Raw genomic sequence first — 13796 nt, forward strand, 5'->3', positions numbered from 1 at the left:
GATTTTTAATAAAAACATGTTTAAATGACTGAATAGCTGAGAAGCACAGTTTATTTCATTGCTTCCTTGATGGTGAAGTTCCAGATTATAGATTAGAAGTTTTATTTATTTTTTCAATTCTCTAGGGAATACATTTAAGTCTGATACAAATTCTCTTTTACTTTATTCCATCTTGCAAAAAGAGTCTTCACAGTCTACATTTATATTCTACAAAACTCCAGCAAAATTTCAGTTAATGTAAAGAAACATTAAATTCTGCAGGGGCTTTTTTCATACAGACTGAGTATACACTGTTCTATAAGTTTAGAGGATCCTATACATCAGAGGTCAACAAGAATTGTGCCAATATTGCTGAACTAAGTCAAAAGTAGATCAGAATAGAAACATGGCTGTTTGAAAGGGTGGCATTTCAAATGCATTAAAGTCAACCTTCAAGGACATCTCCCCCATATTCTTGCCAACCCCTCAAAACCTTTGGTTAACTCTCCTGTCCAGTTATTGTGCAGAGAAAAAGATTTATCTGTACTGTATTTGCTGAGATTGCACTACTTGGTTCCATTGGCACCATGAAGAATGGAGTCTGCTTCTTGTTCTTCTAAGAGCGTCCTTCACTTCCTTGTTCCTCATGCTGTAAATTAGTGGGTTAAGCATGGGGATTGTAACTGAGTACAACACAGAAACCACCTTGTCCTGATCTAGGGAATGGCTTGAGCTTGGACATGAATACATGAAAAGGGAACTTCTATAGAACAATGTAACAGTGGCCAAGTGGGAAGCATAAGTGGAGAACGCTTTGCACCTGCCTCCAGTAGTATGGATACTCAGTACAGTGGTGAGGACAGACAAATAGGATGCTAGAATGACTGCGGTGGTGATCAAGATGTTGAACCCAACCACAGCAAAAAGAAGTCTCTCATTGAAATTAGTGTCTGAGCAGGCTAGGGTTAGGAGTGGGGGCCCATCGCAGAAAAAGTGGTTGATCTTATGAGAATGACAGAATGGGAGATGAAATATAGAGACGGTATGTATAGCTGAGCTCATCACACCTATGACATATGCCCCAGCCAGTAACCTCTCACAAACGTTCTGACACATGACAACTGTGTAAAGCAGAAGCTTGCAAACTGCAACATAACGGTCATAGGCCATGGCAGCCAGCAGGTAGCTCTCAGTGGTAGCACAAGCTGCAAAGAAGAATAACTGAGTGGTGCATCCAGCAAATGAAATTGTCTTTCTGCCTGCTAAGAAATTCACCAGAGTTTTGGGAACAATTGTAGATGAATAGCAAATGTCTAAAAGAGAAAGATGACTCAGGAAGAAGTATATAGGTGTATGGAGTCGTGTGTCAATCCTGATTAATACAATCATGCCAAGATTTCCAACAATGGTAAAAATATAAACAGCTGAGAAAAACAAAAAAGACAACATTTGAAATGTATACTGATCTGTAAAGCCCACAAGAATAAAATCACTTCCCATAGAGCCATTTCCTTCAGACATTTCTTTGATGAAAGGTTTGCATGCCAGTCTTCAGATGGACACCACTGAAACTAGAGAGAAGCACATTCTTTAAAATAGCAAATATTTAAAAATAACAGGCTATAGGCTATTTTATCGGTCACTTGCATTGTCATTCTAACATGAAATTTTAGAATCAAATTCAATATTTCCCTCCTTCTCATGTAGCTTACCTACTGCCACATCTAGTTATATATTCAAGGTCAGAATTTCAGATGTTTGTTTCCTAAGCATTAATTTAAATCTCTGCCCTGCTATTTAAAGCCAGGGATTTTTTTTAGTTGTATGTTTCATAAGATGCACACATCATTATAACTATTTATATCTAGTATTGATACTGAAATAAAAGAAAGCTCTTTCATTCATACAAAATGCACTCTCCAGTTTTTAGTTATTTCTCCTCTTCATTAATAATAATAATGATAAAGTTGGAAGGGACCTTGGAGGTCATCTAGTCCAACCCCCTGCTCAGGCAGGAAACCCTATACCATTTCGGACAAATGGCGGTGCAGTTTCTTCTTAAAAACCTTCCAGTGTTGGAGCATTTACAGCTTCTGGAGGCAGGTTGTTCCACTGATTAATTGTTCTAACTGTCAGGAAGTTTCTCCTTCGTTCTAGGTCGCTTCTCTCCTTGATTAGTTTCCATCCGTTGCTTCTTGTCCTGCCTTCAGGCGCTTTGGAGAATAGCTTGACTCCCTCTTCTTTGTGGTAGCCCCTAAGATATTGGAACACTGCTATCATGTCCCCCCTCGTCCTTCTCTTCATTAAACTAGACATACCCAATTCCAGCAACCATTCCTTATATGCTTTAGCCTCCAGTCCCCTAATCATCTTTGTTGCTCTTCTCTGTACTCTGTACTCTATCTAGAGTCTCAACATTGGTGTCCTTCTCCTTTTGGAAAGTTGCTCCAGCATGGAATATGGTGCAAAATTACTGTATATAGGAGGCAGGGGGAAGATTGACTATTAGATGCCTTCTCTCACATAAGAAACAGTACTCTTGGGACACAAGAATAATGGTTAATTTTGAACTTGCTTATGTCTTGCTTCCAATGGTTTCTACTTGTGATTAACTATTTGCTGAAGGGAGCCTTGGAGGATTCCTTTAGGAAAATCACTTTGAAATTATTTAGAGGTTCATTAATTTATACATTACACCTTCATTTATACATCTTTTTTTTATTGAAAATTTTTAAAATTTTACAAAAAAAGAGGTTCCCTTCCCCAAACCCTCCCAACCCACCCCAACCCTCCCCCAACCTTCCCAGAGCTGAATACAGGCTTAATTAAAATTTAAAAGAAATTTTTTTTAACACAAATGAACCATATACAAATTTGATTACAATAATTAAACAAATCATAAAATACTTTATCACCAATACTTAAAAAACAGAAAGAGAAAAAGAAAAGAAACAAGAAGAAGAAGAAAAAGAAAAGAAAAAAAGAAATTATGAAGAAAAAAAATATCTAAAAAATATCTTAAACTTTAAATATAAATTATTCAAAAGCTAAATAATATTTTTATATCATACTTGTATTGTATAAAATTTATCCATCTTTTCCATACCAAAAGGTACTTCTCTTGCGATTGATCTTTCAAAAAAGCCGAAATCTTTGCCATTTCCGCTAAATAGGAAACTTTAAGAAACCATTCTTGCAAAGTAGGCAAAGATTCCTTCTTCCAGCATTGCCCTACTAACAACCTAGCTGCTGTAATTAGATTTAACATTAATATAGTTTCTTTACTGTCACAGTCGGAAACAATACCCAACAAAAACAATTGTGGAGTAAATTTTATCCTTCTTTTAAAAATTCTTTGAATATTCCACCATATCTTAATCCAAAAAGCTTTTATATTTTTGCATAACCACCAAATATGATAATAAGTAGCATCCAAACAACCACATCTCCAACATTTAGGCTGCAAGTTTGAATACATACGAGACATTTTTTGTGGATCAAGGTGCCATCTGTAAAACATTTTATAAAAGTTTTCCCGTAAGTTTTGGGCTTGTGTAAATTTAACATTCCTCACCCAAATAATCTCCCAAGTATCTAATGGAACCGATTCATTAAAGTTTTGTGCCCATTTAACCATACAATCTTTAACTAGTTCTGCTTCTGAATCCAGTTCCACTAACACCCCATAAATTCTTTTGATATGGGTTCGTCTTTGATCTTTTATTTGTTTTAACAAATTCTCATCCTCTCTAAGCAAACCCACCTTACAATCTATCTTCCACCTTTCCAATAATTGTCTATACTGAAACCATGAAAAAATAATATTTTCTTGTGTTAAATCTTCCATGGATTTTGATTGCCAATTTTTACCATCCCATCTAAGTAATTGTATATAAGAAATGCTATCCATCTTAACTCCTCTCCTTATCCCTTCTATCGCATGCCATGGAATAGCCCATAATGGAATTCTTGAATCACTCCTATAATATTTCTTCCAAACCCAAAGTAAAGAAGTTCTTAAAATATGAGACTTAAAAACCCTGTCAACCTTCTTATTAAAAATTAAATAGGCATGCCATCCAAATAGTAAATCCCATCCCTCCAGGAGGAGTACATCTACATTTGTTAAGTTAACCCAATCACTAATTAATGTTAACACCACAGCATCATAATACAATTTTAGATTTGGTACCTTGAGTCCACCTCTCTCACGAATATCTTTTATAATTTTAAGTTTTACTCTTGGTTTTTTCCCTGCCCAAATAAATTTGTTGATACCTTTCTGCCATTCATTTAAATTAACCTCATTCTTTAGAATAGGTATCATTTGAAATAAAAAGAGAAACTTTGGCAAAACATTCATTTTAATCGCTGCAATTCTCCCCAATAGGGACAATTGCAGCTTCTTCCAATTTCCCAAATCCTTTTGTATTTTAACCCACAGCCTTTCATAATTATTTTTATACAGTTTTGCATTAGATGCAGATAAGATAACCCCCAGATATTTTACCTTATTGACAACCTCAAAATCTGTCAACCTAACTAGAGTCTCCTTATCCAAATTAGTCGTATTTTTAAGCAATATTTTAGTCTTATTGTTATTAATTTTAAAACCCGAAACTTGTCCATACTGATGTATCAGTTGTAACAATTCAATTACAGAATAAGTTGGTTGAGATAAAGTAACAACCAGGTCATCTGCAAAAGCCCTTAATTTATATTCTTTTTTATTGACTTCTGTTCCTTTTATTTTCTGTGATTCCTGAATTTTAATCAGCAAAATTTCCAAAGTTAAAACAAACAGCAATGGTGACAATGGACAACCCTGTCTGGTCCCCTTCTCAATTGAGAACACCTCTGACAAACCTCCATTAACTATAAGTTGTGCCGTTTGTTTTTGATAAATAACACAAAGAGCTTGTAAAATTTTTTCTCCAAAATTCATTTCCTCAATTAATCTTAACATAAATTGCCAGTTTAACTGATCAAAAGCTTTTTCAGCATCTAAAAATATCAATTCTGCAGAAACTTGGTTGTTTTTATCCAAGTATTCTATTAAGTTAATAATTTGTCTAACATTATTCTTCATATACCTTCCAGTTATAAAACCCGTTTGATCCATATGTATTAATTGTTTTAACACCCTCATAAGTCTATTAGCTAAAATTTTCAAAAAAATCTTATAATCTACATTCAAAAGAGATATGGGTCTATAATTCTTTGGTAATGTGAGATCCTGGTCTTCTTTTGGAATCAAAGATATGAAAGCTCTGCCCCATGACAAAGGGGTCTCTGAACCCTGTAATATATTATTAAAAAGTTCTCTTAAAGGTTGTTTCAACTCTTCTACCAAGGTTTTGTAATAAATAGATGTCAGTCTATCAGTACCCGGTGCTTTACCTAATTTTAGTTCTTTAATTACTATTTCAACTTCCTCACTGGTAATCAAACCGTTAATTTCTTGTTTCTGATCTTCTGTTAATTTAGGGAAGTGAGCATCTTGTATATATTTATCTATATCTAAAGCCTGTACTTTCATTCCCCTATATAATTTTTTATAATAGTCTAAAAAGGATTTCTTAATCAGCTCCTTCTGATATACCACTTTACCATTATAATTTATTTTATCTATAGTCCTCAACCTCTGCTTCTTTCGCAATTGATAAGCCAACCATCTCCCTGGTTTGTTAGCATTGCAAAATGTATTATGTTTCATATATAGTAAGTTGGTTGCAGTTTGATCAGCCATCAACATGTTAAATTGTGTTTTAATCAATTTTATAGATTCTTTAATCTTCTCATCTGTAGGATTCACAATTAAGGCTTTTTCTTTTAATTTAATCTCCTCTTCCAAGTCCTTACATTTCTGCACCTGGTTCTGTCTATAAACCTTATTCATTTGTATCAAGACCCCCCGCATGTAAGCTTTACCTGCATCCCAAACCATTGGCATTGAAGTTCCCTTATACATATTTAAAGCAAAATATTCCTTTAATTGCTCCTTTAATTTCTGAACATTCTTTTCTTGTCTAAATAAATTTTCATTCATCCTCCAAGATCTCCTCTCCTCTTTTTCATTAACCAATTCCATCCAAACTGGACTATGATCCGTCAATGTTCTAGGAAAAATCTTAGCATTCTTTACCCTAAAATATAAGTCCGTTGTAATAAAAAAAAATCAATTCTTGAAAAAGATTGGTGTCTATCCGAGAAAAAGGTGAAGTCTCTCTCCTCCAAATTGTGTTCACGCCAATAGTCTCTCAACTCCCAGTCCTCTTTCAAATCAAAAAAAGCCTTAGGTAATTTAGCCTGTTTAAAAGAAGTAGAAGATCCTTTTTTGTCTCTTTGTGTATCTAAAACACCATTCAGTCTCCCATTAATATAACAGATCTATAGTCCAGCAAAGTCAACTTTTGATGTAGCAGTCTGTAAAATTGTTCCTGTTGTTGATTTGGTGCATACAAACCTACTATAAGTACTTTCTTACCATACAGTCCCACTTCAATCATAACATATCTCTCTTGAGGATCAGAATCTACTAAAGAAGCTGATAAATTTTGCTTAACATAAATAACTATACCCCCTTTTTTCCCAAGAGCAAAAGATACAAAATGAGATCCCAGTCGGGTGTTAACTAAATATTTTTGATCCTTAGAAATAATATGTGTTTCCTGCAAACAAATAATATCATTGTTATGTTGCTTTAAATAGTGAAATATTTTCTTTCTGAGGGGAATTGAGGCCATTAGCATTCCATGTCAGGAGCTTGACCATCTCCCTTGGCCATAAGCCTGGAGAAGACTGCTTGAAGATCTGCCATTGAAGAATGTACCGCAGAACTCTTGGGTCTTGCTCCTCCCACAGGCTCAGAAACAGATTCTTGTAAAGCTTCTTTAACATCTTTCTTCTGTTGTTCCTTTTCCTTACGTCTGTGGCTGCCTGGGTCATCCTTTGCTCTTTCATCCCTGCTTGTTGCAACCAGTCAGCCTGTAATTTTCCAGCTTCCATCAATACTACTTCAGACTGCTGTTCTGCCTCCTTGCCATCCAAAACTTTCATCATCATAGGTGGTGATGAGCGTGCTCCCAGGACCGACATATAAAACTCCTTTGCTTTAGAAACAGTATTAAGTCTGTAACGCATCCCCGCATGACTCACCACTATGCCAATCGGGATCTCCCATCTGAATGGCATCAACCTTTTTTTAAGTTCATCAGCTAAGAAGGCAAACTCTTTTCTTCTTCTTAAAATTTTAGATGGAATCTCCTTTAGAATTATAACATCTTGTGCAGCAATCTGAAACCTCTTATTGTAAAAAGCTTGTATAATTTCATTACGCAGAGATCTTTTCCCAAAATAAATTACCACATCTCTTGGCAAATTTCTTTGCTTTGCAACCCAGGAGTTAACTCTAAATATTTTTTCAATTTCCCTAGATATTGCCTCTTTTTCTCTATCCAGAACCACAGCGAAATCATTTGCTACAATCTCTCTGCATGTCTTTTCTCAGCCCCCTGATTCTTAAAGTGAATTCCATTTCTCTATATTGAGACATAACAATATCATCTTGTGAAATTTCCATCTTTTTTTTCCATGCCTTCAAATTTATCCTCCAGAACCTCCACCTTATCTTCCACTTCTTCCACTCGAGAATCCAGCTTCTCAACCACAGAAGCAAGTCCTTTTAGAGCCACAACTATATCTTGCCTCAAAATAATATTATTCTCCACTAAAAGCTCTTTCACTTCCCCTCTAATTTGAGATATAGCATTTCCCATTATATCTTGCATATCTTTTACCGTTACGGAGTGGACAAGCTTAAGTACCCAAGTGCCAAACTAGCCATATTTTTTGTGGTGTGTCAAGAGTTGTACTGTGTGCCAGGCAATAAAATCATTGTGGACAGGTCCAATTGGCAAATGTGAAAAAAGGAGAAACCACCCTTTAAATTAGTCAATAAAGTCCAACATTTGCTAATACAGTTAGCATTGTCAGCAGTATGATGAAAAAGCTGTTAAGGACCTCTGTGGCCTTTCAGATGATCTTCAGCAGATGATAGGATATGGTTGAATAGCAAAACAGAAGTAAACATGGTGCCAGTCTGAGATGGTGAAGTTAGGATCAGAACTCAAAGCTGAACACTATGGTCCTGCAGCTGAAGGTGCTTTAAGTGACAGACAAAACCAATAATTGTTTTAGCCAGCCTTGAACTAGCAAATTTAGGAAATGATGTCTCCTCTGCCATTAATTTTATCCTTACCCTATAGGATCATTCTTTCTATTTTTTAAAAAACCTTTAAAAACCTCACTTGTTTATCAAGAGAATCTCTTTGACATGGTATGGCTATTTTCTTCTGAATCACTTAACTGTTATCCCATTAGTTAATGGGATTTTCAGAATGGGGCAGGCCATTTACATAAACTCACATTCTTTGGCTTTGATAATAAATTGGAATATATTAAGCTTGGAAGTGTTTGTGCACTACAGGTGACCTATCTCTTTCAAACAGACCAATTTCAGAAAATATATTTTAAAAAGGTTGTGTCAAACCATAAAGAGAAGATCGTTGAGTGATGTCAGCCATGCAATCAAACAAAGAAATAAAGCAAGATATTGAGAGAACTTTAGGTATAAGGGTCAAAGTGTTGGATTTGGACTGGGAAGACCCAAGTAGTAATCCTCAGACATGGATTACTATAGTTTATTGGTTTGGGGCCAATCACTATCATTCAGCCAACACTAACACATACAGTTTTGGGAAAAATTAATGAGTACTCTGTACACTGCCTTATTCTCCTAGAGAAAGAAGCAAAGGTAATGATTTCTTCAAATCAAGCTTGATTCCTGATGTTTTCATAGACAGTCTTTGTGGAGTGTGGTGGGATTTTCTTGAAGAATGTCAACACTATGAAACTTGTTTGCTATTGCCTTCTTTCAAGATGTTTTTCAACTTCCCAATCTAGTTATCCAACGTGGAATTTTGCAGTCTTGTCAGTGGTCTCCTATTCAAGGATCTGACCCTGTTTAATTTTTTTCAGTCTTAGCCCAGGGCAGCTAAGTGCTACTGCTGCTACCTTCTGAGAACTGGAGAAAATGTGGGATATTAATCTAATGTGGCTACAGATACAGATGTAAGAAGTTTCAAGGGCTTTTAAAATTGATTGATGAGATAGGCATTGGTAATTTTTTTAGACAAACATATGCAAGTATTCCTGTGCTACAGAAACCTTTTCAGTTCAGTCTCCTTATTCCCCAGTTTTGAGGAAGAGATTCCATATAAATATAACTAGTATAGGGTGTGTCTAAAAAGTGATCTGAACAATTTGTTTGTCCTCTCCAGTTCACAATCTATTGATAAGTACACATCATATAAGGATCACTTAGCAATTAAGCTAGAACACTTCAGAGGGAAGTTGATGAAGATTCTCAGCCATCCAGGTAAAGCTGTCTAAAAGTTGAATCATAGCAACTGAACTTATTTTCTTATTAGAGACATTTTACTGCTCATCCAAGCAGCTTCCTCAATCAGAGCAAGTTAGTTAGACAGACCCAAAGGTGCTATTTCAAAAGGCAACTGGATGGTCTTGTTTTTTCCTTGAAGAGAAATGTTTTCAAGGAAAAAAACAACAAGAAAGTCCAGTTGCTTTTTGAAAAAGCACCTTTGGGCAACCATGATCTGGATGACTGAGAATCTCCATAGACATTTAGTTAGACAGAGTCGTTGGAATGTACCAACTCCTCCAGCATCAACCTCAGGGGTTTCCTCCCTAAAGAAGGAGTTGGTACATTCCAATGACTCCTGGCCTAACTAATTTGCTCTGGCTGATGAAGCTGCTCTGATAAGCAGCAAAATGTCTCAAACCAACAAGAAAATAAGTCCAGCTGCCATGACTCAACCTTCAGACTTCAAAGGGATATGTATAGGGTTGCTGTGATCTCTCTTTTACAGATAAGAGAATAGCTTGTCTCTGACCCCTGAATGTTGAAGCTTGGAAAAGAAAGCTGGTGCTGGCTGGACACCAGGGGACAAAGCTATGTAAAAGCAAAAACATATATCTTTTACAGAAATCTTTCACTGCTGCTGATATTTCTTGAGGAATCCCTTCTCTTGAGGCAACAAATTTAAAGTACTCCAGAGATCATATCCCAAAGGGCACAGAGATGATAGAAAAGAAGGCCCTCATCCATTCCAGTGGCATTTGTCTTTGGGGTCAAGGAAGAGGAGTTTGTTGCCATTGGCTGGGCAACTGCAGGTGTCTAGTGTTGCTCTGTTGCTTTCCATTGTCAGATAGCACCTGGTAAGATCTGGAATAAAATTAAATTTAGCCCAATCTAACTTAAAGTTTGAAAATCAAACAGGAGATCTGAAATTTGAAGAAAGCATGATTCAGTTATTTGCAAATCAGCATGCAAGCCAAATTTATTCTATTCAAGAATCAATCTATTTTCTTGGAGAAAAAAAAGATTTGTGCATAGGCTATAACGGGGAAACAGGTCCTTTTGAACTGAACCTTGCTTCAGCTGAGAAACTGCTTCAAAGAGGTAATTTGATCAAAACTTATCGAATTGACTTGACCCCTAGAAGCTGTGCAGAGCAATGCTTAGGACCCTCTTGACAAATTGGAACCTGTTCATTTTCTAATTCAAAAGGTGCCCTTTAGTCTGAACTCCATGAAAACCAGAAAGCTATCCATATAGTTAAGTGTTGATTCTAATAACTTGAGTAGGGGCTTTCAACCTTGTTTCACAATTTGTGGTAATTTGAAGATGACTGCTACAGGTTGCAATCTGAGAGTGTTTATATTTATCCATTTATACTGTGATCAAGATATGGAAGGTACATGAGCTGCAACAGAAAGAGACTTAGTAAAATATGTGGGGAAAAATGCCTGTTTTGGAGGCCTTCTCCATCTACCAAATTGTTTCTTTCGTGGTGCAGAATAGAGGAGTGATCATTAGTGTCCTACTTACCATCAGTATTCTGTTAGTACTATGGACATACGGGATTAAAGCTGAATAACCAAAGAAAAAGCTCCTTTTTGGACTATCCATGCTAATTACTTACAATATAATTTCCAGTAGTACCATAGCTGTGGAAAATTCTGGCCCTTTTGATAGATACAAATAATATAAATTTATACCTGTTTGTGTCTTTTTTCCCCCTGCTTTTGCCTCCTTGTTATCCACTTTGCCAGTTAAATATTTTTGATGTCTGATGATGTTTCATAACAAACATCAAGCTATATTTTTGTTAGTTGTACTGAGAGATTTGTGTGCTTTCTCTCATCTGAATGTAGAGATTGATTGGGAGTGTGCTGGGTGCAAACTAAGCTGGAAATTATTCACAGTAATTTTCTAACAGCTCTAAGTTGGGAAGTTTGTTTAAGATTTCAACTGTTCTCACTGCCTGTGAAATTCAAGCATTTCCAACCTTCATAGAAATGTTGACTAATGTGAGACTACTTCATAATGGCTGGTGCTGGTGGATCTTTCTTAGACAGTCCACCATCCAAATAGCAATGGAATGCTGTTTGACTGATGTCTTGATTTTACAGCTGATGAGAGATGCTTCTATAAAGTGAGCAGAAAAAAAAAACCTAAGCAGACTGTTGATACCAACATACCAATATACATACATACATACATACATACATACATACATACATACATACATACATGGATCTAATAGGCTATAGAGAAATAACTGCAACTGGGACTGCAATATTATGAAGGATTTTACTTGAAATCTCTTTTCAAATGCTTTGATTGATTTTAGTAAGTGATCGGTTGGCAGCTGATTATTTTTTTAAAAAAATGTTGATAAACACTCCTTTATTGCTGTTTTATTTATTTTCCTTTTTCTCTCTCCTCTCCCCTCCCCCAAAGGAATAACATTTACAGGTGAAAAAAGAAATTACTCTTTGAAGAACAAAATATAATGCAGAATAAATCGTCATGTTCTTTAGCTAGTTTCTAGGTCAAATGTCTCTTCATATTGTATCAAATGTGGTACTTTCCAGTTCATGATCCTAAAAGAATGGAGAAAGGAAATTACACACTGGTGACCCAATTTTTTCTTTTGGGTTTCTCAGACCACCCAGAAGATCTGCAGGTCATTCTCTTTCTGATATTTCTTGTGATCTACATTATGACTGTAGTGGGAAATCTTGGAATCATCCTGTTAATCAAGGTTGAATCTCATCTCCATACCCCAATGTACTTCTTCCTCAGCCATCTATCTTTTATTGACATTTGTTATTCTTCATCTATAACACCCAAATTGTTGATGGGTACTGCCTCTGCAATAAAAAGCATTTCTTTGTTTGCCTGTGCTGTTCAGATGTACCTGTTCATCATGTTTGTTGTTACTGAATCTTTTCTCTTGGCTGCAATGGCATATGACCGGTATGTGGCCATTTGTAATCCTTTGTTGTACACTGTGATTATGTCCAGAAATGTGTGCATCTTTCTAGTGCTTAGTTCTTATCTATGGGGCATTATTTGTGCTCTAGTTCATACAATCTCTGCTTTTCGGCTAACATTTTGTGGAAATGTCATCAACCACTTCTTTTGTGATGTTGTACCAGTGTTAATTCTTTCTTGTTCAGACACCCAGCTCAATAAGACACTGCTTTTCATTTTTGCCACCTTTGTGGAAAGTAGCACCATCATCATTATTCTCATGTCCTACATTTTAATTATTGTGTGTGTTTCAAGGATTCACTCCAGCAAGGGAAAATACAAGGCTTTCTCCACTTGTGCCTCTCACTTCACAGCGATCTCAATCTTCCATGTGACAATTCTCCTAATATATTGCCAGCCTAATGTAAGCCATGGGAAGAATTCAAACAGAATTACCTCTGTATTCTACACAATGGTGATCCCCATGCTGAACCCTCTGATTTATAGTCTGAGGAACAAGGAAGTGAAAGGAGCTTTTCAAAAGCTGGTGAGGAAAAAACATTTCTCCATCAACTTGCTGAATAGATTTTCTCATGTACTGCCAGGGTAAGCAAGTGATATACCAAAATAAAGACAGACCCTTTATCAACCAAGTGCTCATAAAAAGTCCATCCTTCGCGTTGACAGAGAAAATGGATTTCTCAGAAGGAAACCTAAAGGCAATTCCAGCATTCCTATATTTGTGGTTGTGTAACTTTGTAATGTATTTCTTGAAGACTATTGGTAGAGATAGTATTACTTAAAGAATAAAAATCAGAATGTCCCCCCCCCCATGATGGTCTCCTTTATTATAAAACTATGGGTACATAAGGTTCATATCCCTAAGAAAGCTTGAAATGGCACACGAGTTCTTCCTGAAGAGAAATCATTGATAAGGCAGGCAGGGGAAATGTTTCCTGCATACACTCTGACATCTACTTGTTAATAAGTATTGATGAGTTCCTTCTGAGTAACACCAGGAGGCAAATGAAACACCTTTAATAATAAGTGGAGTTTGTCCCTGCTTGTTCTGCCACCTCCTCTTCTCTACCTCCACAATTCCCCTCCTTAATTCTAATCTGCAAACAGGATGGATTTGAGTAGGGACCAATTTTAACTGAGTGCCAAGGATCAGCATCTGCTTCTTGTTTTCTCTGCATCCTAAGAAGATGTTTGTTCTGCTGATATCTTGGAGCTGCAGAGGCCAGAAAAATATCCTCTGTCTTAAGAAATATTTGAACCCTTTTTTAGCTGGAGTAGAAAAGCAATTTTTGAGGCAGCCCTACACACAACTGTGCCTGGATTTTGGCCAGTGTGTTCAACAACTGTTAGGAATCACTTTCCCTTCCTTAGCTTTATGTCATTTGAATTTGTA

At 36.2% G+C, this 13796-nt stretch overlaps 2 protein-coding genes across 4 annotated transcripts; one reads left to right on the forward strand and one right to left on the reverse strand.

Moving 5' to 3' along the window:
* Positions 1-516: 516 nt before the first annotated feature.
* On the reverse strand, positions 517-1500 carry LOC120307092 (olfactory receptor 8D1-like). Its single transcript, XM_039341378.1, has one exon. The coding sequence runs from the start codon at positions 1498-1500 to the stop codon at positions 517-519; it is 984 nt and encodes a 327-aa protein (XP_039197312.1).
* Positions 1501-10089: 8589 nt separating this feature from the next.
* LOC120306994 (olfactory receptor 5D18-like) lies at positions 10090-13450 on the forward strand. 3 transcript variants are annotated; one of them, XM_039341124.1, is made up of 2 exons: positions 10090-10522; positions 11867-13450. In XM_039341124.1, exon 2 carries the CDS (start codon positions 11985-11987, stop codon positions 12990-12992), a length of 1008 nt encoding a protein of 335 aa, XP_039197058.1. In that variant the 5' UTR covers positions 10090-10522; positions 11867-11984; the 3' UTR covers positions 12993-13450. The 3 variants fall into 3 exon arrangements, with proteins under 3 accessions (XP_039197058.1, XP_039197057.1, XP_039197059.1); XM_039341123.1 differs by having other exon boundaries at positions 10090-10278; XM_039341125.1 differs by having other exon boundaries at positions 10252-10278; positions 12073-13450.
* The last annotated feature ends 346 nt before the right edge of the window (positions 13451-13796 follow it).

The sequence above is a fragment of the Crotalus tigris genome, unplaced genomic scaffold (genome assembly GCF_016545835.1).
Source record: "Crotalus tigris isolate CLP2741 ecotype Arizona unplaced genomic scaffold, ASM1654583v1 scf7180000017764.6130737, whole genome shotgun sequence".
Taxonomy (NCBI): Eukaryota; Metazoa; Chordata; class Lepidosauria; order Squamata; family Viperidae; genus Crotalus; species Crotalus tigris.

Coding starts and splice junctions, on each gene's coding strand:
- LOC120307092 (XM_039341378.1), bottom strand. CDS start 1,500: ATGTCTGAAGGAAATGGCTCTATGGGAAGTGATTTTATTCTTGTGGGC.
- LOC120306994 (XM_039341124.1), top strand. CDS start 11,985: ATGTGGTACTTTCCAGTTCATGATCCTAAAAGAATGGAGAAAGGAAAT.